General features: G+C 52.7%; 1 protein-coding gene across 2 annotated transcripts in view; it reads right to left on the bottom strand.

Annotated features, from left to right (window-relative positions):
- The window catches only part of GNAO1 (G protein subunit alpha o1), a 167,542-nt gene that overhangs the window by 24,697 nt on the left and 116,200 nt on the right, over window positions 1-26,645 (bottom strand). For both annotated transcript variants that reach the window (XM_079906257.1, XM_079906256.1), the window contains exon 4: window positions 1,922-2,082. In XM_079906257.1, the coding sequence (XP_079762383.1) occupies window positions 1,922-2,082 (161 nt within the window). The remainder of the gene's footprint in view (window positions 1-1,921; window positions 2,083-26,645) is intronic.

Genomic DNA, 26,645 nt, shown 5'->3' with positions numbered 1-26,645 from the left:
CTTAGCTGGGGGGGAGTTGACAAGTACTGACTCAAGTCCTTCATTTCAAGTTATAAAGGTAACCACCAGAAGAACTAAAAATAATCCTGTAAAACTAGCAAAAAACTGGTGGTGGAAGTGGGGAACAGCAAAGGAAGGTCTGACTCCCTCAGCTTTCACAGCTGGAGGTCATTAAATACTATTTCTAGTTGGAGGGTCAGGTTTTTCTGGACAAGTAAATGGAGATAGTTAACAGCAGGAGGGGAACAGGCCTGGGAAGAGGATTCACTATCAATTTTATACCTTTCTGTATTGTTTTAAAATTTTTTTGCCATGGGTTCAAATTATAATTAGTTAAGTGGTAACAATTTAAGTGGGGGTCACGATTTGATGCCCTGAGGAGCCCCTGAGGGTGGTGGGGAGATGGGAAGGGCCTGGACTTGGGCAGAGCAGTGGGTACAGAGGGGGAGACGAAGGGGGGGACTCTCTCCAGGCCTGAATGGCTGTGCGTTGAGGGGGCGACCTGGGTTGAGGTCTGTGACCTGAGTGTTCAGAGAGAGGTGTGGACTTGAACCTTTGGGCTCGCACCCCTGGTCCACCAAGGTGTCCTGGGGGCTCATCAGTGGCTGGGGCCTGCGTCGCTACCACCTGGGACTCACGGGACCCAGGCACCTGCCCCGTGGACAATCTAGGTGTGCAGAGATGGGAAGACAAGTCCCTGGTTTGTTAGCTCTCGTCACAGCCAATGGCAATGTCCCAGCATCCACTAGTGAGCGCTGTTTTCTTGGAGTTAGCCTCCGCTACATCGGCACCGTGGAGACCAGCGTTTCTTAATCTTGGCGATACTGACATTTTGGGTCAGGTAATTCTTTGCTATGAAGGACTGTACAGTGTGTCTGTAGGAAGTCAGCAGCATCCCTGGCCTCTACCCCACTAGACATCTGTAGCACCACCCTAGTCAGGACCATCGAAAATGCCTCCAAACATTGCCAATGTCCCCTGGGGGCAAAGTGGCCCCAGATGAGAAGCGCTGGTGAGGAAGCTGAGCAGATCAGTGTCGGAGCACAGGTGTCCTAAGATACTGGGGTTTAAGCCCAGAGGCTCCCACTGAAAACCTGGACATGAGACTGTAAAAGTGGGTGCGTTTCCTGAAAGCTGGAGTGCAGGGACAATGTCTTCAAAACAGAAGGCGTGTCCCCGACCACCACAGATCATCCCCAGAGGCCTGGAGCCCCCGATCTAGGGGCCAAGGGCATGTAAACTTCCAGACGCCCAGAGTGACAAGGCTGCAGCAGGCAGTCCTGTGATCCCCTGTCACTCCCTCTGCCTTCCCCTCTCCTACCCCTCCAGCCCTCTCTGGCTTTCAGCTGCTTCACCCCCTCTCCTCGCCTGCCCCACCGGGCCCCTCTCTCTCCTCTGTCCTTTTCTTCCCCTTATTAGTTATAACACAGTATTAAAGTGTACGTTTGATTATTTATTTTACTTATCTGATGGGTTACATATTCCTTATTTTTAATTTTAAAGATAGAGGAATGGAAAGGGTATTCTTTTCTCAAAAAGAAGACAAAAGGGCACCATGTAAGTTATTTTCTATGTTGCCCTTGATTTGTACTTATGGGGTCAAGGGTTCTCCAGGGGCAAAAACACTGCTACACTGACAATCTTCCTTCTGGAGGGCCAGGCCCCCTCCAGAGCAAGCAGGTGATGGCCCCTGGGCCTCTGGGAGCCCTGTTGTCGGCTTGTGCCCCCCACCTCCCTGGCCTCCTTCTCATCCCGGAGGCAGGAGGAGAAGCCCCTTCTCCTTCCTTCCTGACGCCCGAGGCAGAACACCTCACAGCGGTTCCCACCTCAGCAAGGGCGCCTCCTTGCCCCACTGACCCCAGCCCTTCCACGCCCGCACTGCTGCCCCACTCTCGGCCTCCCGCCTGCCTGGGACACTCACTATTTGGCGGAATCGTTGAGCTGATACTCCCGGGACCTGTTGAAGCACTCCTGGATCCCTGAGTCGCCCCAGAGTCGCACCATGGCAGAGAGCAGCTCTGGAGAGAAGGGCTCCGTGTCTTCCATTCGACTCACCACATCACACACCATCTTGGCATCAGCCTGTGAGGAGACATGGACAGCGGCTTTGAGGCCTCGGTGGGGACAGAAGCCCCGGCCGGGCACCTGCTAGGGCACCGGGACAAGGGCTCAGCCCTAGGCCTGGTCAGGGAGAGGGGAAGCAACAGAGGGTCCTTTACTCAAGGGCACGGTAATCGTTACTAGACCACTGCTCCACTCTCGAGCCCTTTCAACCCTGCCGCCCTCCAAGTAAGCCAGAGACCCAGGCTCCCCAGCCTGCCGCACGCGGCTCAGGAAGCGAGCGGAGGTGCTGGAAATCTGCAGGTGTCCTTCGCGGTGGGAGAGACACGAAGGAGACAAGGTCAACGCCTGGAAGACTTGTAGCCAACAAAACATTCTGCACCAAGGTACGTGGGGCCAAAGCCTTCTGTGAAGACTTCCGGAATCAAGCTGTCCGGCTAAGTAGCTACTTATGTCTCAGAGCCTGTCTACTGCACAAGGTCAATGGGAAAACGCTGGCACTGTGTCCCCTTCTGCCTGCCGGCCCTGGGAAGGAAGCCACAACTGGCCTGGAGGCCAGCAGGCCATGCCCATGATGCTGGCCCGGACCTAGCTCCCTAGGGACTAGTTGTCCCGAAGACATCAGCCCTCGGATTCCCAAAGTCACCCTCAGCTGACAGGGAGGGCTGCCCACCAGGAGGGCGTGGGTCCCCGTCCGTCTAGGAGATGAGTTTCTTCAGCATCGCAGCCTCCCCTGGGGGCAGCCACCTGCAAAGCTGGCCCTGGGACTGAGGCGTTGGGTGCCTTAGGCAGGCGGTGACTCAGGGATGCAGGCGTGGGTGAGCAGGGTTGGTGCCTCCACCTGGGGCTAAAAACAGGCCTGTGAGTCAGGGCCTATGTGCTGATGCTGCTCCTGTGTGCCTGCGTGACCTCGGGAAATCTCAGCCTGCTTTCCCACCTGTGGGATGACTGTGACAACCCGGGCCAGTTTCCCAGACTTCCTCCTGTGGACCCCTCCTTCCAGGTTCCTGCCTGATCTGTGAGAAGGGAGTCGGGACCTGAGGGATGGGTAGGGCAAGACTTCCTGCTGGGGGAGAGACACCCTCCCACCTAGAGCCGAACTGTGCCTCAGCCAGGCCACTCAAGGGTGTGGTGTAGAAACCATGGGCCTCCACAAAGCCACTTCGTGCTCCTCTGTGTGTGGTCTGGAATCTTGGGACTCCCACTCCAGTGGGATGCAGTGCATGGTTTGGGGAAGGCTGGCCTGGCGCTGTCCTCCCAGCTCCATCTCCTCACCCAGGTGTGGCAGAGGCGGGGGTGGGGCAAGGTCCTGTGCTGGCGACACCTGTCTGCCCTTCTGTTTCTCTCCCATCTTCCCCAGCTCAGTGCACGCCACAACCATCGGCCCAACTGCTCAGACTCAAAGACTAGGAGTCATCCTTGATCTTGCCACCTCCCTCCCAATGTCCACTTCTCCCCATCTCCTCCTGCACAGCCCTGAGTCCGAGCCACCACCATCTTTCCCTGGCTGCCCCGAGCCCCCTCCCAAGGGGTCTTTGCCTCCCTCTTGCTTCTCTTCAGTCTGTCTGCCACATAGCAACCAGCAGGAGACCGTAGAGAAAGAACCCACCATTTTTTTAACTGGGCACACTGATATCCGACTTAAAGACTTCTTTTCCTAATTTTGCTTGTGGCAGAGATGTGACCATGTGACCCGTCCTACCCATGGGGAGGTAAGCCAAAGTGTAGTGAGGTCTCTGGAGAAGTCTTTGTAAAGGGAAGATGCACCCTTTTTCTCTCACTTCCTCCTTCCTGAAGCCTGTGATGGCTGGAACTCTAGCAGCCAACTTGGATCATGAAGACAAGGTCTACACCCTAGGGACAGTGGACGGGTGATCTAAAAACAGTCAGGTCCTTGACGACTTTTTTTTTTTACATTGAAATTAAACTTATACCTCATTTAAATCACTATTTTCTAGGTCTCGGATATTCACAGTCAAACCTGATCCTAATGGACACAATAACTCTCCCTGTTTAAACTCTTTCAATAGCTTCCCATTATCCCTAAATTCCAAACTCCTTACCTTGGCCTCCAAAGCCCCTGCCTACCTCTCGGTCCTAACCTCCCACCTTTCCCCTTTCCTGGGCCTCCAAGCACACAGCCTTTCCTTCTGTTCCCCAGGTAGCCAGGGTCACCTCACCTCAGGGTGCTCCACCGTCCAGATCATCCTTCCCCTGGCTCTTCCCCATCTCAAGTGTCACTGCCTCAGGGAAGCCCTCCTCCACGCCCCAGGCAGAGTCTGCCCCCACGCACACCAACCACTCCAGTCACAGCCGGTGCTGTGTGTGCCTGTTCCTCAGGGCAGGGATAACCTCCTGGCTTTTCACGGCACCCCCACTTCACAACGCTCTGTACATAGCTGTTGGTGCTCAGCAGCATTTGTGAGATGAATGGGTCCTTGGCATTTTACTGTCAGGCACAGCCTCGATTTCTCACTCCACCCTCTCTATCTCCCAACTCCTCTCATCTTGTCCATTTCAACAGCACTGTGTCTCGTTCAACCATGACAGCAGCTCTGCCCGGTAGCCATCCTGTTTAACAGATGGGGAGACTGAGGCTCAGAGGTGAGGTAACTTGCTCAAGGTCACACAGCTAGTAAATGGGAGAGCCTGGACCCAAGGTTAACCTCTACTGTGCTCCAGCCAACAGCCCTGGACTTGCATCTCAGACACTGGTGTCCAGCCCAGCCCCCTGATCAAAGGTTGGGGAGATGGGTAAGGAGGAAGGTAGGAAGGGTCAGGCATGGCGGGAGGAAGGGGCCTTGCCGATGCACCCTGGAGGACAGTGGCAGCTGTCTGGCTGGGCCAGCCCTGTGGGGGTCAAGCTTAACAAGCAATTAATAGAGCCAGAGGGGGGCCTTGTCCCTTTGTCTTCCTGCCTTTGGGGCCCTGGGGGATGCGGCTCACACTGGGCCTGACCTTCCTGTCCAGGTCCCATCCTGGGCCAGTGGCGGGGTGGGGGGAGGCATTTTCCAGCACCTTGCCCTCTGCTACAGCCCCCATGGCGCTGCCACCTCTTGCTGGTCAGAGCATGCCCAGCTGTCCCGGCAGCATGAGGCGTGACAAAGCAACGCATGTACCGGGGCAGACCCACTACGTCTGACCTGTGCAGTGTTACTCAGTGGAGGATGCCGGGGCAGTGACCAGCTTCAAGGTGGCAGCGAACGGCCCATCCCCTCTGATCTGCCCCATCCTTTTCTGCTGGATGGCTGCCCCCCTCCTTTTGGGGCTTCCATTCCCTCCTTTTGGGGCACCAGAACCTCTGCTTGCCTGAAGGAAAGCACTCTTTCCCCCGACTCAGTCTGAGCAGTTTGGGTGGGACTTCCTCTGTCCCTCGGCTCCAGCGTGGACACAGGGTCTGGCCCTGGCCGGTCCATCCTGCTGGCCTTAGTGAACAGTCTGGGGTGGACAAAGAATCCAAATTTGTCAAATGAGACTAACCCTACCAGCTCCAGGACACCTGTATAAACTATTAGGAGAGAGAGACCCTCAAAGGAAGGGCCCACCTGAGTGTGGAGCCATCACTGAGGCAGAGCTGAGAGAGGGAGGCACGCCGGGTCCCCATAACATGTCAAAACACCTGGGTCCAGCTGTGCCTGCGGCCACACATACCTCTGGCTTTCCAGCTACCTCAATCAATCCTCTGACTTTTTCTTAACCTAGTTAAAGACTTGGTTTATTTTTGCACGTGCACCCTGAAGAGTCCTGACAATACACTGCCTGGTGTGCCGAGGCCAATACCAGGCTTACCTCCTCCAGGCAGACCCAACCCGTTACTGCGGCCGACACAGTTCCTCTGGCATCGGACTCCCCTCCCCTCTTCCTGTCATGCCTGGGCACACGTCCATGCCCTGGGCACACGGCCGCGCCCATGTGCTGTGCTATGTTTCCTGTGTGGGGGGCACTAAGATGCCCTGTGGGCACTGGCCACGTATTGGACACTAGAGGCCATCTGGTGGGCTTCTGGAGACAGTCCTGCAAGGAGCTGAGGGAGGCTGTTCACTGACACCGTGCCCGGCAGGGCCCTGCACGGTTGGGCTGAGTGGGTGCAGGACATTCGTCACTGTGTGCCGCTGTCACACACCAGCATGCCTGGCCCCCAGCCACTAAGTGCCTGTAGTGCCCCAATTACTGCCACTGCCACAGACACCTCACAAATGTCTAACATGCCCCTGCGGGGCACCGTTTCCACTGAGGGTCAGTTAGGGAGCCATCTGCCAGCCCGGGGCTAGGGAAGTGGGCCCCGTCTTCTCGCACTGCCCCCAGCGGCAGAGAGCAAGGGAGGGGCACTCCCTGCACGTGACAGAGAACGTGACCGCTGCCCTTCCTCAGACGCACGGGCCTGGGTGGCTTGGGTCTGGCACTTACAAAGTACCCAGTATGCCCACCCCTCCCCGGCCGCCATTCTCTATGGGCTGGGGCTGCCCGTGCTGTAACGTCCAGTTCCCATGCCACCCCCCGCCAAGACTCACTCCTTTCCCGACAGCACCCTTTGGTCACCCCTGCCTCGGGGCTACAGTCCTGCTCCATGCGGCTTTCTAGGGGCTCCGGCCACAGGCTCAAGGCACCACCCAGAACTGGGGTCCTGGCTTGAGCAGGGCCTTAACGTCTCTGGGCTCAGCATCCTACCCTGAAAAATGGGGTGACAGTATCATCATTCTCTTCATAGAGCTGTCGTGTGAGCAAACAGAGCACTAGCACAGGGAGGACCTGAGGGCGGGCCGTGCTGCCGCCCCAGCTCCCCAGCTCCCCGGGGACCAGAAAGAGAAGAGGAGGCCAATCTGCCTGCCCTTGGGATGCCTAGGGGTGGGGGTGTGGGAAGGGGTGAGACATTTAAGGACATGCTGGGACCCTGCATTTCTGAATGTGAACCACAGGCAAGATGCCATTTTTTTGTTGTTTTATTTATTTTTTATACAGCAGGTTCTCATTAGTTATCTATTTTATACATATTAGTGTATACATGTCAATCCCAATCTCCCAGTTCATCCCACCACCACCACCACCCAGCTTTCCCCCCTGGGTGTCCATACGTTTGCCTCTATTTTTGTGTCTGTGTCTCTATTTCTGCCTTGCAAACCGGTTCATCTGTACCATTTTTCTAGGTTCCACACATATGCATTAATATACGATATTTGCTTTTCTCTTTCTGACTTACTTCACTCTGTAAGATGCGGATGGACCTACAGACTGTCATACAAGATGCCATTCTTATGGGTTTTGGATCAGGACGCTCCAGAGAGGTTATGACTCTCAGGGACACCTGTAGGATTCTTCTCACCATATCAATGATTTAAAATCAGCGTTAACATTTCTTTTCACTGGAGCCAGTGTTACCTTTCTGGTTAAATGACATCTTAACAGTGACATGTAGATGTCCTGAAGCTGCTCTAGAAAGAGGTGAGATACTTTTGGAAAGCCCCGCAACACTAGAGAACCCCACAGAAACCCTACCCATGAGCATCTGGAGAAAGGGGTGGGCAGGGAGAGGAAGCGGCACACGGAGATGGGGGCATCTCCAGCATTTGGTGGGGTGGAGAGCTCAGCACAGGGTACCTCCCAGAAGTGGGCTGCCCTGGGCCAACGCTGGGGAGCAGGGTGCCCAGGGTGGTGATGGGAGCAGCTGCCCCCGTGAACTGACAGTACACAGGGGTCCCTCGCTGTGACATGCAGCCCAGGGCCCCCTGCCACGGGGACATGGACTAGTGGGGACTGGCCATGAGTGTGTTGGGAAGCAGCACCTGCGATCCAGGGGCCTGTCAGTGCGGCTGCCTGCTGGTGTCCAGGGGTGAGGGGTTCTACTTCCAGAAAGCTATCTCTAGTCAGCCAGCTGATCCTGAGAGCCGGAACCCATACTATGAGGAGGGGTGTGGGCTTCCATGGCCCACAGGCCCCTTCCCGCCTGCCCACTCTGGGCCACAGAGAGCCCCCCTGCACCAGCTTCTCTTGCCCAGTGTCTCCTGGTCACCATTCTCAGAGACGCAGCAGGTGCCAGCCTGTGCTGTGCCACACCAGGGGTGGTGGTGGGATGAGTGGTGACACAGGGAAGCTGGCATTGGCCTGGCTGAGCCACTGGCAATGAATACCACACATCTCTGCACATACGCCAGGCACTGCAGGGCCTTGCAAGTGCCCTGGTGTATTCATCATCTGAAGCTGGGACTGCCAAGTGCATGTTAAACACTTGGGTCTGCAAAACTCTTCCCCTCTCCTCTGAGCAAAGGGGCTTGGAACTAAAGTTTGAGAGAGAGCCTTTTCTCTCTCAAGAGAGGAAACGCAAAGGATATGGTGGGGAAGCGAATAGGAACTTTCAGTCAGGTGACCCAGGTTCAAATCCTGGCTCTGCAGCTTTTTTTTAGCTTTGTGACCTTGGACAGACCACTTAACCTCTCTGAGCCTCTGCTCTCTTATTAGTTCCCACCTCACAGGGTTGTTTGTGCAGATGAGAGAGGCTAAATCGACGTGACACAGCTTTGCAACATAAAGAGCCCCACAAATGCTAGTTACTATAAGCAAAGGTGAGGTCTCTGGGACACAAACAACAAGCTGACATAAAATAAGCCCACTTCGTACAAGATTTCTCAGGTAAGCATGATAATCTTGATAACAATAATCATAGTAATTATAACCGTTTCTGTTTGAAGAGCTGCTTTGGATCTTTCAGAGTTTTCCTCCTTCTCTCATCTTTTAGACCAAGTAAGGTGTGACTGTGTGCATGTACACACACACACACACATACACAGACACACACACACCAGCCCTCTACCTGCAGGGAAGTCTCCATTCTGCCCAGCCCTGCCGTGTGCACTGCGGTAGCCGCAGCTCCCACCAGGGGGCAGGAGTGCACAGGCCAACAGGAGAAAGAGGGCAAGCTGGACAAGCCCAACCCAACAGACCAGGCAGGCCAGGCCCAGTGGGCACAGCTGCCTTGGGAAAGAGACAAACAGACTCCCGATGTTGGAGGCCCAGCCTGAGTACTGCAATGTCAGCAGATGGAGAATGGCAGCGTGCACATTCTGGGCACTTCGTACATGCTACCCAGGGCCCTGCATCTGAGAAAATGCGGCAGTCACATTCTCTCTTGCACGTGCAAGGGAGTGACCCTCCCTTCCCATCTGCCGCTGGGGGAAGTGGGGGAGAGAGGGGCCCCCTCACTCACCCATGATTCCCTGGCCTGGGCTGGCACATGGCTCCCTAACTGTGACTCTCAGTGGAAGTGGTGGTCCCCAGGGTATTTTAGACAGCTAGGAGGGTTTTTTTGTCAGTGGCAAAACTTGAGGCACTACAGGCACTTAGCAGTTCAGGGCTGGGCATGCTTGGGGCTCTTTCTTCACTTGGACTTAGGAGTACTTCACAAGGCCTGTGCCTAGAGCTCACTGTCAGGCACAGGGTCTCTAGGGGGAGAGGGGGGCACCTCACAGGCCTACCACTTGCCTTAGCGAAGGGAACCTTCCTGGCTCTCCAGAAAGATGCTACAGCAGAACCAAGGGTTGGGTGCTATTTCTAATCTTGCCTCCTTTCAGCTGTGCCGTCCCTTCTCAAGCCATCCATCCACACATCCCTCACCCCCTATCTAGGGTACCTACCCATCCAACATCAGGCGTCCACCCACCCATTACATCATCACCCATCAGCCACCCTTGTTCATCCATCAACCAACTCACTCCCACAACCACCCGCCCATCCCTGCACCTCCCTTCTATCCTTCCACAGCGTCTGCCCATCCCTTCAGTCTTCATTTGTGCACCCTTTTCATTCCTTTCACTCCTCTTTGATCTATGTAGCCACCCACCCATTCACTCACTTATCCATAGTACACCCACTACCGAGTGGGGTCCCCACCTTAGGAACTTTCACGTTTGCCAGAAAGGGAAATATTTAGGCATAAGGAGAGACTGTCTGCATCTCCCCAGCCCTGAACACATCATGGGACAACTGCCCCCTTGACATCCCCTCCCTCTGTCCCATGGTCCCATCTTTGTCAGGAGCCTGGGGCCTTGTAAAAGGAAGACTCTCCTAAGACCTCCAGCTGGGTTCAGAGGATTCCTCAGGGATTGATTTGTCCTAAGCCCTTCTGAAAACCTTCTCTGTTTTGAGCCCAGGCTGCCTCCTGAGGAGGGTGGAAAGACTTGGGTTTTCTGAAGAACCTCATTTTCTGAAGGATCACACCCTTTTCTGTCTCAAAACCATTGGATCTTCCAGTTGTTTAGAAGCAGCTTTTCCTTCAGGCTTGCTATGTATCTTCAAGAACCAGGGGGTTGTGGGGATGACTTTGGCCCGGGTTCCAGCGCTCACTGGTTCTAGCGCTCGACACCTAAAAGCTTCAACTCAGAAACCATCTGCCAGACCCTGTAATTGGTGTGGGTCCCACCCCTGGCCCTGGCCCAAGTTAAGCAGAAGGAGCCAGTGCTAGACCAGCGAATGTTTGCTCACCACAGGCTGGCTGAGCCCAGGGCTGGGTGCCGGGGATACGGCAGCCAGCAGGATCTGGAAACTGCCCACCCAAGCCTGCTGTCCAGTGAGGGCGTCAGACACATCAACCAAGCTGTGGAGTCCGGGAAGGCTCCTCCAAGGAGGCAGCCACTAAGTAAGGGCCACAGCTCAAGGAGAAACTGGTGCGGACGGGGGATGCGAGGGGGGTATGACTGGGAGCAGGCAGTCGTGGGTCAGCTGTGCCCACAAGGCAGGCACAGTCCAGAGACTGCTCTTCCCTCACGGGGGAATTAAAGGGGAAGCCGAGGGCCTTGCCAGGAAGCAGTGGATCCTGGAGGGCATCAGACACCCCTCCAGCTATCAACAGGACCTTTGGACAATGGTGGGCTCAGAGGTCCACACAGCCCACGGACATTAAATGAAGAACAGTACCCAGCCCGCACAGATGGTCCAGGAGCTCTCACACAGACCGAGTGCAGTGCGAACTGTGTACCCCCAACCCAGGGAGAGCGCTGGCAGCAGCCTGGGCCCCACTGTGGGCAGCTCCAGGATGGAGCCTTACGGAGCAGATGCTAACACTCCCTGAGTGTGGGTCTGGGGACATTCTCAGGCCCCCGGCCCTTCTCAGGAGGCATGGCTTTTGGCCTTCTCCCCAGCTGTGCTGTTCATAGGTGAAGCCACTGCGTGTGTCTCCTAAAACCACCCTGGCAGGGGTTTCAGGGCCAGAGGTGGGTAGGGAGACTGTCGGGTATGGGGCGGGAAACGCTGAGGCCAGTGTAGAAGGGGGCGAGCAGGGCCTGCAGAGGAGGCCAGTGCCCCAGCCAGCGATAGCCGGCGAGAGTGCAGAGGGGTGTCCTAGGTGGGTAACTGGCAGAGATGGGGGGTGCAGGACAGCAGCTGTCCTGGGCCCTCTGGGGCAGTGGTGTGTTTATGTCGCCACGGCTTCCGATTGCTTCAGATCCCAAGGATGGAGTGGGGAAGCATGCTTGCCTAAAACCCCAATCAGCAACCCCTCTGGAACAGCCTCGTGTGGTGCCACTTTCTCTTGTTGCCCTTCTCCCCTTGCTGGGTCCAGACCTACCAGTCTATACCTCCTGGGAGGCTCTCCTAGACGGCGCCGGGGAGGACAGCTGAACCACCAGGCAGGCACTATTCAGTCCAAAATAAACTTTAAGATGAAAGGGACAGAAATTTCCAAATCCTCTGCCTCCTTTCCCCTGAGCTCATTGTCCTGAGATGGGAGAAAGAACTAAAATTGGATAGGCTAAATTTCTAAGAAACGAACAACGGAAGAATGAAATTACCCACACAGAGCTCAGTCAAAGGGAAAGAAAAGTGATAATGGACAACCTCTTCTCTTCAGAACACAAAGTGATGGTGGTGAATAGATTAATTAGAGCCGCCTCAGCTGGGAGACATTAGTGACACAATATGGAAGAGAAAAGATGGAAGCTGAAACAGCACGTACATGATGGGAGGCCGGCAGGTTCGGGAGATGACAGGTTTGACTGATGGTGCCTCTCCTTGGGCTTATTCGCTGACACCCCTTCCCTCCTCGTCTCCTCGCTGGAGACATCAGTTCCCGCACCATCCATTAAAGTGACCGGGGGCTTCCCTGGTGGCGCAGTGGTTGACAGTCCGCCTGCTGATGCAGGGGACACGGGTTCGTGCCCTGGTCCGGGAAGATCCCACATGCCGTGGAGCGGCTGGGCCCATGAGCCATGGCCGCTGAGCCTGCGCATCCGGAGCCTATGCTCCGCAACGGGAGAGGCCACAACAGTGAGAGGCCCACGTACCGCAAAAAAAAAAAAAAAAAAAAAAAGTGATTGGATGATGTTTTTGTTTGAAAAGGAGCGTGTCACTTGTTTCTTGGACCTCAGGGACACAGCCTGGGGCAGTGCACCAGGTGTCCACGTTCTGCCTGACTGACCCTGCGACCCTGGGCAAGTCTCATCTGTTTTCGGAGTCTCTGTCCTCAAAGGCACAAGGAAGAGGTTGGCTGGATCAGTGATTCTCAAAGGATGGCCCGCACACCCCTGGGGGTCTCTGAGGGGTCCACAAGATCAAAACTGTTTTCCTAACTCTATAACGATGTTATTGGCTTCTCTGCCTGCACTGATGGTACAAAAGCAACGGGAGACAAAACCGCAGTCCCTTCGCAGGAAGCAGTGGCACCTAACTGTACCAGCTGCCATTCTGTTCTCTGCCACTGTTCAGTCACAATAAAACCAATGCCAGTTCTACTTAAGAATGTCCTTGAGGAAGTGGCCAAAATTATGAATTAAAAGAATCTCTAGGGACCTCCCTGGTGGCGCAGTGGTTAAGAATCCACCCGCCGATGCAGGGGACATGGGTTCAAGCCCGGTCTGGGAAGATCCCACATGCTGCGGAGCAACTAAGCCCATGGGCCACAACTACTGAGCCTGCGCTCTAGAGCCCGCGAGCCACAACTACTGAGCCCTCGTGCCACAACTACTGAAGCCCACACGCCTAGAGCCCGCGCTCCGCAATGAGAAGACCGCACACTGCAACGAAGAGTAGCCCCCGTTTGCTGCAACTAGAGAAAGCCCATGTGCAGCAATGAAGACCCAACGCCAAAAATAAATCTAAAAAATAAATTTATTTAAAAAAAAAAAGAATCTCTACCCTGCACGCACGTCTTTTTCATATTCTGTGTGATAAAACACGAAGTGTGGGGCAAACGCAGATGACGGTTTTCTGGAGGGAAGGCACTTGTAAGACTGCCCTGCCAGCCCAAATGGTCCCTTTTTTTTCACACGACACCACTTTTACTTGAAAGAATGCCTGACAGACAAACAATGGTAATTCAGACTTGGTCTTTGGAAGACATTTTCTAAAAGACCAAGCGAGCCTATCACTTCAAGGAAAGCAACTAACAAATTTGTTACCAAAATGAAAACATTCCAACTTTCAAGCAAAAAATCAGAATTCTGGAAATTTGTATTTAACACCATAACTTGACAGCTTCCCAATATCTGAAGACTTTTCTGATAAGATAGATGTTGTTAACAAATGTGAGTTCTTCACATTCTCCACTGAAATACGTCAACATTTGGAAGATGTGCATAACTTTGAACCAGTATTTTCCAAATGATCAAAATGACGTTAAGAATCATGCACAGTTGACCCATTCAAAGTGCAAAGTAGACCAATGGATTTTTAAAAGAAGACTTAGCTGAGAGGACAGTACAGAGGTTTCCCATAAAACCCCTGACCCATGCATGCAGAGCCTCCCCCATTATTGACATCACTCACCAGAATGGTACACCTTATTTATTTTTAAACCAAAGATGAACCTACATTGACACATTATAATCACCTAAAGTCTGTAGCTAACCTTTGGGTTCACTCTTGGTGTTGTACATTCCACGGGTTTAGACAAATGTATAATGACATACATCCATAACTGTGGTATCATACAGAGTATTCTCACTGTCCTAAAAAATCCTCTGTGCTCTGCCTATTCATCCCTCCCTCCCCCAGCCCCTGGCAACCACTGATCTTTTTACTGTCTCCATAGCTTTGCCTTTCCCAGAAGGTCATATATTTGGAATCATACAGTACGTAGCCTTTTAAGATTGGGTTCTTTCACTTAGTGATATGCATTTAAGGTTCCTCCTTGTCTTTTCATGGCTTGATCACTCATTTTTTTTTTTAATGCTGAATAATATTTCACTGTCTGGGTGTTGCCCAGTTTACTTACCCATTGGCCTACTGAAGGACCTTTCGGTTGCTTCTAAGTTTTGACAATTATGAATAAATCTGCTATAAACATCTGTGCGGACATAAGTTTTCACATCTTTTGGGTAAATATGAAGGAGCATGATTGCTGGATTGTATGGTAGGAGTATGTTTAGTTTTGTAAGAAACCACCGAACTCTTCCAAAGTGGCTGGACCAGCTGGCATCCTATCAGCAACGCCTGAGAGCTGCTGTTGCTCCACATCCTCACCAGCATCTGGGGTTGTCAGTGTTCCAGGTTTTGGCCATTCTCAAAGGTGTGTACTGGTGTCTCGTTCTAATTTGCATTTCCCTGATGACGTGTGATGTGGAGCATCTTTTCATATGCTTGTTGGCTATCCATGTATCTTCTTTGATGAGGTGTCTGTTAAGGTTTTTGGCCCATCTTAAAATCAGATTGTTTGCTTTCTTACTGTTGAATTTTAAGTGTTCTTTGTATATTTTGGATAACAGTTCTTTACTGAACCTTTCTTTTGCAAATATTGTGTCCGAGTCCAAGGCTGGTCTTCTTACTCTCTTGAGAGTGTCTTTCACATAACAGTTTTTAATTTTTATGAAGCCCAGTTTATCAATTCTTTCTTTCATGGACTGTGCCTTTGGTGTTGTGTCTAAAGAGTCATGGTCACAACCGAGGCCATCTAGATTGCCTCCTAAATCATCTTCTAGGAGTTTTATACGTTCACACTTTACATTAGGTCTGTGATCCACTTTGAGTTAACTTTTGTGAAAAGTATAAGGTCTGTGTCCAGATTCACGTTTTTGCATGTGGATGTCCAGTTGTTCCCGTACTGTTTGTTGAAGAGACCAATGGATTTTAACGTAACAGAGTAGGAAATGGTCACTGATATAGTTTCAGATTCTACCCTTTAAGAAACTACTGCTTGGGGGCTTCCCTGGTGGCGCAGTGGTTGAGAGTCCGCCTGCCGATGCAGGGGACACGGGTTCGTGCCCCGGTCCGGGAAGATTCCACATGCCGCGGAGCTGCTAGGCCCGTGAGCCTAGCCTGCTGAGCCTGCGTGTCCGGAGCCTGTGCTCCGCAACGGGAGAGGCCACAACAGTGAGAGGCCCGCAAAACGCAAAAACAAAAAAAAAAAACAAAAAAAAAAACAAAACACAAACTACTGCTTGGGACTTCCCTGGTGGCGAAGTGGTTAATCCACCTGCCAATGCAGGGGACATGGGTTTAAGCCCTGGTCCGGGATCCGGGAATATGCCACATGCTGCGGAGCAACTAAGCCTGTGCGCCACAACTACTGAGCCCATGTACCACAACTACTGAAGCCCTAGGGCCCGTGCTCCACAACAAGAGAAGCCACTGCAATGAGAAGCCTGTGCACCGCAACGAAGAGTAGCCCCCGCTCACCGCAACTAGAGAAAAGCCCGCGCGCAGCAACAAAGACCCAACGCAGCCAAAACTAACTAAATAAAATAATTTTAGTGAATTTCAAAGAAGGACTATTTGAAAAGGCTGGTAAAATACTCCCTTTTCTACCACGTGTTTGTGTGGGGCCAAATGTGATTCAGACTCTCCGACCTAACAACACATCACAATGAACTAAACACAGATGCATGTGTGAGAAACGCACTTGTCTTCCATTAAGCCCGACATTAAAGAGATGTGTAAAAATGTGAGACAACGATATTCTGCTTACTGAAGTATTTTTAGACAATATATTGAGATTAAGTTTCATAAAAATGTTATTTGTATTAATATGTAATGGGTTTATTATAGTTACTTTTAAATGAATAAATACTGAAAAAATTTGTCTTATTTTTAATTTCTAATGCAATAAAGACTGATAGCTATAACCTACATAAACAAAATGTTTACTGGGGTCCTCAGTAATTTTTTAAAAATTATAATGTGTAGTGTAAAGGTGTTCTCAAGCCAAAAAGTTTGAAAACCACTAGACCAGATCATTCTTTCCCAAACATTAACCCTTGAACACCTTCTAACTTCTGCCCAAGTTCTGTTCCACCTGATGCCCATCACTTTTCTTAGACACATCTTTGTACTTACGAACTTCGTATCTTTATGGTAAACGGAAACCCTGCATGAAGTGATTTAAATAGAAGACACCCAGCAGAATAACTACAAGGAAAGCTCAACACTAATGTGAAATTCTAGCAGGACCCTGCTCCCTATCTCCCTTTGTTAGCAAGGGGGACCATGCAGACGGAGGCCCCCAGCCGCACACGTTGAGGGCCAGCTGATGAGGTGGAACTGACTCACACCAGACCTTCTCATGGGCTGAGAGGCGGGGCTTTGAGCTACAGACAAGACGTCTCAGGTAGAAAATCAGGAATCATGAGTTTTTGCCAAAGGCTAGTAGTGGTGGAAGACTGCCAGGGTTGGGGTTGAGGAGGGACCTCTAGGGTCAGGGGCCAGGGTAGGCCGAGCCAACCAGCCCAGAGGACCAGCAAGCCTAGGGCTGCGGCCTCCCTGGGGTCTCCTGTGAGCCTAGGAGCTGATGACTTAGTCACAAAGACACACAGAGACACACAGATACACACACAGAGAGACACACCTGCTCAGAACTCTGGTGGTCAAGGAGTCCTAAGAGATAACAGCAGTAGCTTATATTTAGTGAGAGCTTCCCAATGGCTTTATTTCATTTAACGTTCACCAGTATTATCGTTTTCCCCCCTTCTATAATTGGAGAAACCACAGCTCAGACGGGTTACGAGACCAGCCCGAGCTCACTCAGCTGGTGGCGGGGGCAGACTGGGATGTGCGCCCCAGCTGCCTGCCTCCAGGGCACACGCTCTGTCAGCACCACGCAGCATTGCTTCCCCTGGTTGCTGGATGACCACCCCCGGGCAGCGCCGGGCCCAGAGCCCTGGTCTTTTGACGTCTCTGTGAGGGTAGGGTCTGGAGAGCTGGCACACTCTCTTGCTGCCATCGCCTGCTCTGCTTGGTCCCGCTGCTAAGGGGCTGGAGCTCCCCAGGGGCCCGCTGGTGCCCATCCTGGGGACCAGTGTCAGCATGCTGATGCTGCAGTATTTACAGTGAGGCAGGTGGGATGGCGAAAGGTGTAAAAAACAAGGGTGACGGATACGCGGGTTAACCAAAAAACAGGTGAGGCAGAGTGGCACCTGCGGCTGTGCACCAGCTGGGCCAGGCAGAGGTCCCAGCGGGCCGCCCTGGCAGACAGGAGGGGGAAGGCACAGTGGGGCCAGGCTGGCTGCCAACTCCCTGGACTCCCAGCACCTGGCCACAAGAGGAGCGCGGGGCTGGGGGAGGCTCGGGGCTGAGCGAAGCCTCCAGGGGCCTGTCTCTCATGTGATGTTGGCAGGGACGGGGCTGCAGCAGCCTGGGGGCTGCCACCTGAGCAGCTTTCTCTGAGGCCTGGGATCAGGGCGCATGGTCTCCCCTCTCCACTTATTCCCAGCCATTCTCATCTCCCCGACATTGACACTGGGTGATCTCAGGTACCACGGACACGGGGTGGAACAAGTCTGTACAGACCTGGGCGTGGGACGGTGGTCAACTGCCCCACCGGGCAGCATCCCAGGCCTCAGCTCGGCCCTATGCTGAGGAAGAGCTGCAGGTGGCACATGGTGCCACCTGGGCTCAGGTTCCCCCCTCTCTCTCTCTCTCTCTCTGTCTCTCTCCCCTCTCAGCCCTTTCCATGCCCTGCTCCCCTAGCCCTGGCCAGGGTAGAGGCCAGTCCACACAGCATCTTCATTGGGGTTAGAAAAAGGGAGTTTTTCCTCAGGCCACATGGCTCGGTGAGAGGAAGGTGGGCTGCATTTCAGCCCTCTCGTGGCCCCTGGGTTCGGGATTCTCCTGCAGGCTACAACCTGCCACGTAACTGAGCTGCAGTCCGTGGAGTGTGAGTGTGCAGTGCGCTGCTCTTGGACCAAGGCTCTTCAGGTGTAGGTGTGCTCCCGCCCCCTGAATGTAGAGGATGACAAAGTCCGTAAGATAGAAGATCCAGTGTCGTGAATCACCATGTGGAGGAGAGCCACACACCCACCCAGAGCACCTGCCTAGACTATTAGCTGAGCAAGAAATAACCTGTTGCATTTGAACCATGAAACCCTTGGGGTATATTTTTTGTAGCAGCTGGTGGTACCCTGATCAATACAACCTGTTAGTGTTCTTCCTCGTCTGGTTTTTGTTCCCTATGTGACATCTGGCCTCTGCTTAGCCCTAGGTTATGGAGTATCTGGGACTGTTCCTCTTCTACTGCTTCACTGAGCAAGACGCTGCCCTCTCCAGAAGACTGTAAGCTGGTGAAGTTTTCTGGAGTATCAGAGAATCTGGGTCTCCCCCTCCGCTCCCGTCTACTCTCCTGGAAAAAGGAGAAAGTTGTGCCCTGAAGCAGTGTTTCTCAAGCCTCAGTCACACACCGACCACTGGCATAATTTTTGTTCCGTAGAACAATGCATGGCACATAATAGAAGCTTGATAAATGATGGTAAATTTTTATTGTGTTTCTATACCATCTACTATAATTTACTTAATATCTTTCTTTAGACTTTTATCCACTTAAAACTTATTGTACAAGAAAGTAAATTTAGTATCACTAACAAAAATATCTGCAAAACGATATTTGATATGCTAGTTTTAATTTTTTTCTAAAATGCATTAAAATGAATTAGTAGCTACTGAGATAAACATCAACATGTGTGTCCATGATGCTAGCTCAAACCTGCCCACTCCCTCAACTGGGAAGCGCCGTCCCACGATGCGCAGCATGAGACAGGTACACGGCTAGTGCGTCCCCGGGACGCAGAACATAAGGAGTACGCCCAGGAGTGGTGAGGCTGGTTCTGGGCCCTGGGCAGGGAGGCTGGAAACAACCTGCTTCACACTTACAGTTCTGCACGGCCCTGACCCTCCTCTCACCATCAGGGCCTCTGCTGCAGGTTCTGTGAAGCCTGGAGGACCACCCTGATTTACTGGACATGTACACTGCTTGCTGGTGGGCAGCATAGGACAGGGGGCAGGCCATGGGCTCCAGTTTTCACCAGCTGCAGACCTCCTATTTCCTTCTCTGTCCTTGCCTCCCTCCTTGGTTCTCTGGTTTTGGCTTCCAGAGGGAATGAGCTCACTGTCGGTTCCAGCTCCCAAGGAGCACGTGGCATTCTCATGGGAAAGGAGGGGCATCTGTGCCTTCCTTGCCTTGGGTAGGGGGATGGCAATGGTGAGTCTGCCCAACTCGCCCCATCTCCCCACTGTCAACAGCCAACTCGAGGGCTCACCTTTGTTAAGAGACAATTGCCCCAAGTTGCCTGGATGCAGATGCAGGAGATCCAGGGGCTCTGGCCTGTTAAGGAGCTTTGTTGTCATGACTTCTGGCCTCCTAGCTGCCAAAGTCCTCTTGGAAGGGAGCGGGAAGGTAAGTGCCCAACCCCCAGCCCAGTAGGGAGGACAGAAGGAAGGAGGGAGGGACCCGCCCTGCTCACCTGTCCCCAGCAGCCCTGCGGCTGAGTGGGCACTTGCCCTCCAGTGAGGTGGCCGGTCCTCTCGGCCTGCCTGTGGGGAGGCCAGAACAACCTAGTCCTGGGGGCCACTGAATCCAAACCTAGGACTGCCCCCCCTCAGGCCTACTGGACCACCCCCCCAGCCACCAGATGAACTTCAGCCAAACCCTGAAAGGAAAGTCACTGTGCCCTGCATCCCACGTCAGGCTTGACCTGCTGAAAAGGCGGGGATGGAGGTCTGGTCCCACTCCATTTCTGTTGACTCTTCATCCTTGCCCCACCGCACACCCATCTACTCCTTCTTTCCTCACCTTCTCTCTGCACTCGTGCTCTGGCCTCCTCAAACTAAGCCCCTCCTCTGCCCCTGTTCCCCCTTCAAGCCACTGTCCTCCTCTTCCTCCTTTCGTCCTGTTACCTCCGTCCCCACTTCCGCCAGGGGTCTCAGTGCCCTCTCCATCTCCGGCCTGCCCTCTGCTCACCTGTCTTCTCTCCGGGCTCTGGGCCCCATGGGTGCTGCTTCCTGGACAGTGAGCTCCTCTGTCTCCCTTGTGGGCCCCATTCCTCCACCAGACTTTTAAGTTCCTCAGTCCTCAAAACCCTTCTTGCTTTCTCAAGCCACCTTCTTGGTGGGTGGGATGTCACCAGATCCTCCTCTGTACAGACTCCCTGGGTAGTGACCCCGGGTTCCCTGGCTCCTCCACTCAACTCAGCATGTTCCTGGTCAGTCCCACCCTCCCCCCCGCCCCTGGTTTCCCATCCCACAGTCTCCGTCACCGCCTTCCTTCCCATCTCAGTCTCAAGATTTCTGCCGTACCAGCAAATGACTGTTGCTATTTTCTTAATTTTTAAAAACGACATTAAATAAACTCATTTAAAAAAATCAGCTTATCTAGGACTTCCCTGGTGGTGCAGTGGTTAAGAATCTGCCTACAAAAAAAAAAAAAAAAAAAAAAAAAGAATCTGCCTGCCAATGCAGGGGGCACGGCTTCGAGCCCTGGTCCAGGTAGATCCCACATGCTGCGGAGCAACTAAGCTCGTGCGCCACAACTACTGAGCCTGAGCTCTAGAGCCCACGAGCCTCAACTGCTGAGCCCGCGTGCCGCAACTACTGAAGCCCACACGCCCTAGGGCCCGCACTCCGCAACAAGAGAAGCCACTGCAATGAGAAGCCCGTGCACCACAACGAAGCGTAGCCCCTGTTCGCTGCAACTAAAGAAAGGCCGCACGCAGCAACAGAGAGCCGATGCAGTCAAAAAAAAAAAAATCAGCTTATCCTATAAAAGAGTTGTAGTACATATATACAATGGAATATTACTCAGCCACAAAAAAGAATGAAATAATGCCGTTTGCAGCAATGGATGGACCTAGAGATTATCATACCAAGTGAAGTAAGTCAGACAGAGAGAAACAAATATATGATATCACTTACATGTGGAATCTAAAATATGACGCAAATGAACTTATTTACAAAACAGAAACAGACTCACAGACGTAGAAAACAAACTTATGGTTACCAAAGGGGGATGGTGGGGGAGGGAAAAGTTAGGAGTTTGGGATGAAAATATCACACTACTATACATAAAATAGATAACCAACAAGGACCTACTGTATAGTACATGGAACTATACTCAATACCTTGTTAAAAACCTATAATGGAAGAGAATGTAAAAAAAGAATATATACATTTATATGTATATATATACATGTATAACTGACTCACTCTGCTGTACACCTGAAACTAACACAACATTGTAAATCAACTATATTTCAATAAAATTAAAGGGGCTTCCCTGGTGGTGCAGTGGTTGAGAATCCGCCTGCCAATGCAGGGGACACGGGTTCGATCCCTGGTCCAGGAAGATCCCACATGCCGTGGAGCAATTATGCCCGTGTGCCACAACTACTGAGCCTGTGCTCTAGAGCCCACGAGCCACAACTACTGAACCCACGCGCCTAGAGCCCGTGCTCCACAACGAGAGAAGCCACCACAATGAGAAGCCCGCGCACCGCAACAAAGAGTAACCCCCGCTCGCTGCAACTAGAGAAAGCCCGCGCACAGCAACGAAGACCCAACACAGCCAAAGATAAGTTAAAAAAAAAAAATCATCTTATCCTAAACAATAATATCAGTGAAATCAGAGGTCAGTGCGCTAATTTTTCTAATATACACTAAAATACACAAAACTACTCAAACAGAAGATACTGGTCCATGTGAACTGCCAGGTCAACTTGTGTGACCCCAGGAGCGCCTGAACCACTCTGGGGACATGCTGCCTTTCCAAAGGCAACTCTGTGTTTCCCATCACACAAACTAGAGACCCCAAGGCCAACTCCATTCTCTTCTTCTGTCCCTGCAGCCAACTGATTCCCAAGAACTGACATTTGCCCACAGAAAGGTCTGACTCCCCTGCAAGGCCACCCCTGCCTCCCCTGCATGGATGACAGCAGGGGTCCGACCAGTCTCCCAGCCTCCAGGCTCTCTCCCTTTAAGTAGGCTACTGCCGAGAGAGCATTTAATCACCCCCGCGAAACCCCACTACACTGGAACCAAGGCCTCGTCACCTGCCCGCTACCTGCTAGAAGTTCTTCCAGGCCCTGGCTAGTCAGCCACCCCGCCATGCAGCCTGCCTCCCTGCGAAGGCCCTGGAGAAAGACCTTCGCTGAGAGAGTGAGATGGAGACCAGAGGGAGGGAGGGAGACAGAGACCTGGGTGACTGATCAGGAGCCAGGTGGGTCGGGGAGAGTCCAGTGGAGCAAGAGACAGAGTCCACGTAAGATTCATGGAAAACGCAAGGATTTGGCCTCCAAAGATATGGGCATGTCATTTCAACGGTTTGTGGCTTAGTTTCCTCAGCTCTAAGCGGTGGTGCTCTTCACGCCATGTTCCCCTCCCAGGGTTTCTGTGAGAACCTGGGGTCTGGGGGAGTTCACAGCTCTCTGAACTGTGAAATGCTTCAATCATGGCGTGCATGCGTGTGCGCGTGAGTGTGCCTGAGCGTGGGTGCATATGTGCAGATCAGTGTTAGTAGTCTGAGTTGTCCTAACAATAACAGTAAGTCTGCCTAGTTGAGCCACCTTTGTGAGATAACTTGGGGTGGACAAAAGCAGGCAGGATACGCAGGAGCCCCTGAGGGCAGCTGGCACTGCACACACCTGCGGCCGCTTGTCTGGAGAGCCCGGAGAGCACTATCTTGCACCCTGGGGGGATGGGCCAGTCCTCCAACTCCCTCCAACTCAGAGACCCATCCACCCGCCTTCCAAGTTGAGAGGGACTGGGCCTGCCTCTCCCAGGATTCTGGGAGGGAGGCACCCGGCCTTCTCCACCTGGTGGGCCTTAGAGGCTGGCAGGAGGAAGTCCCCTGGAGGGAGTAGCCCCTCCCCAAGAGGGTGCTAGGGGCTGTTACTTGAGAACCAGGCCTGTTTCTATGGCACCAGGGAGAGACCCGGGTAGGGGGGAGGCCTGCAGCCAGCCCAGGCCAGAGCTCTGCCTGGTGAGTGCTCCCACAATGGCCCAGGCTGGACAAAAGCTCACTCTCCAAGGACAAGGCCACTGCCTCAATTAGCTCTCCTCCCAGGAGCGGCTCCACTGATCCCCTAAAAGGCACAGCAGGCTCTCGAGGGCTGCGTGCACCTCCCCCCCCACACCCCCACCCCCACCCGCCTGCCAGCCTTTGCTGAGTCCTGGCCACATTGTGCCCAGAGGCCCCCTGCTGATCTTTTCACTCTCTTTCCCCAACCGGCGCTGCCTTTGAAGTCAGGTCCTCTGTTCCAATTGGAAACTTTGCTCAGAACCAAAATTAGAGGCTGCACAATCAGCTTGCAATTTAAAATGCCACCCAGGTGTCCCCCTACCCCGCTACCCCCTTTTAAAATGTCATCTTAATTAGACGAAGCTTGGCTTCATGTTTTCTGAAGTTCAAGGTAATTTCTCTAGGACATTTCCCTCCTTTTAGTTATTTTTATCTGTGGCATAAGGGTGGGGTGGGGGGGAACCACCCAAGGCTAATCTGTGGGTCTGCAGACACCTTGATCCTCCAGCAGCTGGGGGTCGGCTGCCCCCTGGCTCTGGAAGCTGAGAACACACTGCCCTGAGGGGTTTGGAGAAGGCAGGTGCTGAGGTCTGACGTGGATTCTTTCCTCCAGTTAATTCAGCACAGGGCTGTCTGGGCCTCTCTCTTGAGCAAGGGGCTATGCTAGGGGTTGGGAGAAAACATGAAGGAGCCTGGGTGGGCTTGGCCAGCCCCAGCCCCCCTTCCTTACCCAGCTTGTCACCCACTTCCCTGCCTAGACTCTGCCCTGCCTGGCAATGTTGAAGGAGGGTGTCCCAAAGTGTAGGCCACTGGGGACCGGCTGTAAAAACCAATGAATCACTCAGGGAGGTTTCCAACTCTCAAGGATTCTGATTAATCGTGGGTAAGAAAGTCTCAGTTTGGTGCCATTAAGTCTTTGACACTCTTAAACATTTGTTAATTAGCTCTTTCAACAAAGAGGGAGCAGGGCTGGTTAGGACTAGGACTGTCTCCCCTGGCCTCCCAGGGCATTTGAATATGCTGATCCAAAACCACAACCCTATCCTCAAAGAGGATGTCAGGAAAGACCCTGGTTACGGGCTGCATTATGTCCCCCTCAAATTCATACATTTAAGTCCTAACCACCCAGTCCCTCAGAAAGTGACTGTATGTGGAGACAGGTCTTTAAAGAGGTGATTAAGTTAAAATGAGGCCATCAGAGTGGGCCCTAATCCATTTTGACTGGTGTCCTTATAAGGAGACTGGGACATACAAACAGGGAAGACCATGTGAAGACACAGGGAGAAGACAGACTTCTACAAAGCCGAGGAGAGAGGCCACAGAAGAAACCAACTCTGCTGGTATCTTGATCTCAGACTTCCAGCCTACAGAGCAGCAAGAAAATTTCCCTTTGCTTAAGCCACCGAGTTTGTGGTACTTTGTTGCGACAGCCCTAGCAAACAAATACAGCCCAAGATGGGGCTCTCCTGGGGCTGGGAGTGGGGGTTCTCCCTCCACCTTCCCAGATTCTACCTACAAGGCCACGGCAGGGTCTGGGTCCTGCTTCGCCTTGAACCTCATCCTGAGGCTCCCTTGCCCTCATTTACCTGTATCTGCCGGCCACCCAACCCCCCCCCCCAGGCTTGGCAACACACCTGCCAAGCTCATTTCCACCTCAGGGCCTTTGCACGCCTCCTCCTGCTACCTCAAGACTTTGAGAGATTGGCTCTTCTTAGTTTCCAGTCTCAGTTTAAATGTAACACCTCCGCTCCCCTCAAAGCTTTCCCTGATGTCCGCCCCTATCTAAAGCAGGTGCTTCCTGTTGTTCCCACCAGCATTCTTTCCTTTAACAGAACTTATCACAGTGTGTAATTAGATACATTTGTTTCCTCACTATTTATCTTCCTAGGGAGGCTGTGAGCTCCATACAGGCAGGGCCTGCACCCGCTTTGTTGACTAGTTTGTTCACTTATGGAATGAAGAAATGAATGAATTCTGGGACATAAGCTGAGCTGGGTACCAGGTGCCATCTCCTTTTCCTTGGAAGGCCTGGCAGCACCAGGGTGAGCCAAAGACAGGGTCAGGAAGCAGAGAAGGGAGTGCCCAGTCTCAAGGTCTCTCCTCACCTCGACAGGAAATGCAGGAGAGCCAGGTTATAGGGCAGACTAGTCTTGAGAGGAGCTGAAATGTCACAGGTCTGAACACAAACCCCCCTCTGTCCTGGATGCCTCCAGAGCAACTGGAGGGGAATGTGCTGGCTCTGCTCTAGGAGAGGTGGACCGCATCCCTCCTAGGTGCCCACCTATGCCAGCTGAACACTGACACAACCACATATGTGTGGGACACACATGCAGGGATGGCCCAGCTCACCGACTCTTGGCCAGGCCGAGACAGGTGGTCAGTGGAATTCTGGAACTGAACTGTGCATGGGATAGGGCTGTTTTCAGGGGTGAAGGGATTTGTTTTATTGTCTAAATTTCAAATCCTCTAATATTCCTCCCAAGAAGTTGTCTGGTTGGAAGTACTGCAAATGAAAACCGAAGAAAGAACACGAACTGCAGAAAAGTGGAGAATGTTTGCCAACATTTAAAAAAGAGAGAAAAACAAAATGGAACTTGTAAACTGACTTTGGAGCCTACCTGTGTAATCACATCCACCTGGGCCCCTTCTCCCCTCAGGGATTGTGAGGGACCAGTGTTCTCTTGTTACAGATGATGGACACGGAAGCCAGCTACCCAAAGTTAAAACGCGAGGTTATGCTCGGTGTATCTAATATATCTCTGATTTTGAACAATACAGGAAAAATGCCCATTAACAGAAAACCAGGGTTTCCGTGGACCCACTGAATAAATGATAAAAGACACCCCAAAAATACTGGCTTGAAGAGGGACCAGGGATCTGCCTGCCTGGGATGCCATGGCTCTTAGTCAGCCCTGGAGACAAGACTGGAATTTGGGGCAAGGATTTCAGCAAGGAGTGGCAGAACACAGGCAAAGCCCCTGAGTGGGGCAGAGACAAGGGGCCCACTGAAGCCTGGGGTTGCAGGGTCTTGCTCCCCTGATGAGGGTGGCACCGAGTGTGGCTCTCACCACGGTCTAGGGTATGTGTTTCCAGGCCTCCTCCCCTTGGACCCTGAGCTCTTAAGTCAGGCGCTCTCTTGCATTCAGGACCTACCACTGAGTGGGGCACACACCAGGTACTCAGTAAACACTGGATGAACAAATGAACTTGCTAGGGAAGGAACCAACGAGCACTGCACCAGGGGCTTACAAGACTTGGGGTGCAAGATGGGTGTTCTCCCATATGGCCTTCCAGCTCATTCTCCCCTGCCGGCCTCTAAAAACAGGGAGCTGAACTGGGCAGACCAGAGGCAGGAAGCTGGTTTCAACTTGAAGGCCAACTCTGACCA

This window comes from Stenella coeruleoalba (genome assembly GCF_951394435.1).
Source record: "Stenella coeruleoalba genome assembly, chromosome: 20".
NCBI classification, from domain to species: domain Eukaryota; kingdom Metazoa; phylum Chordata; class Mammalia; order Artiodactyla; family Delphinidae; genus Stenella; species Stenella coeruleoalba.
This window is presented reverse-complemented; position numbering and strand designations above follow the sequence as displayed.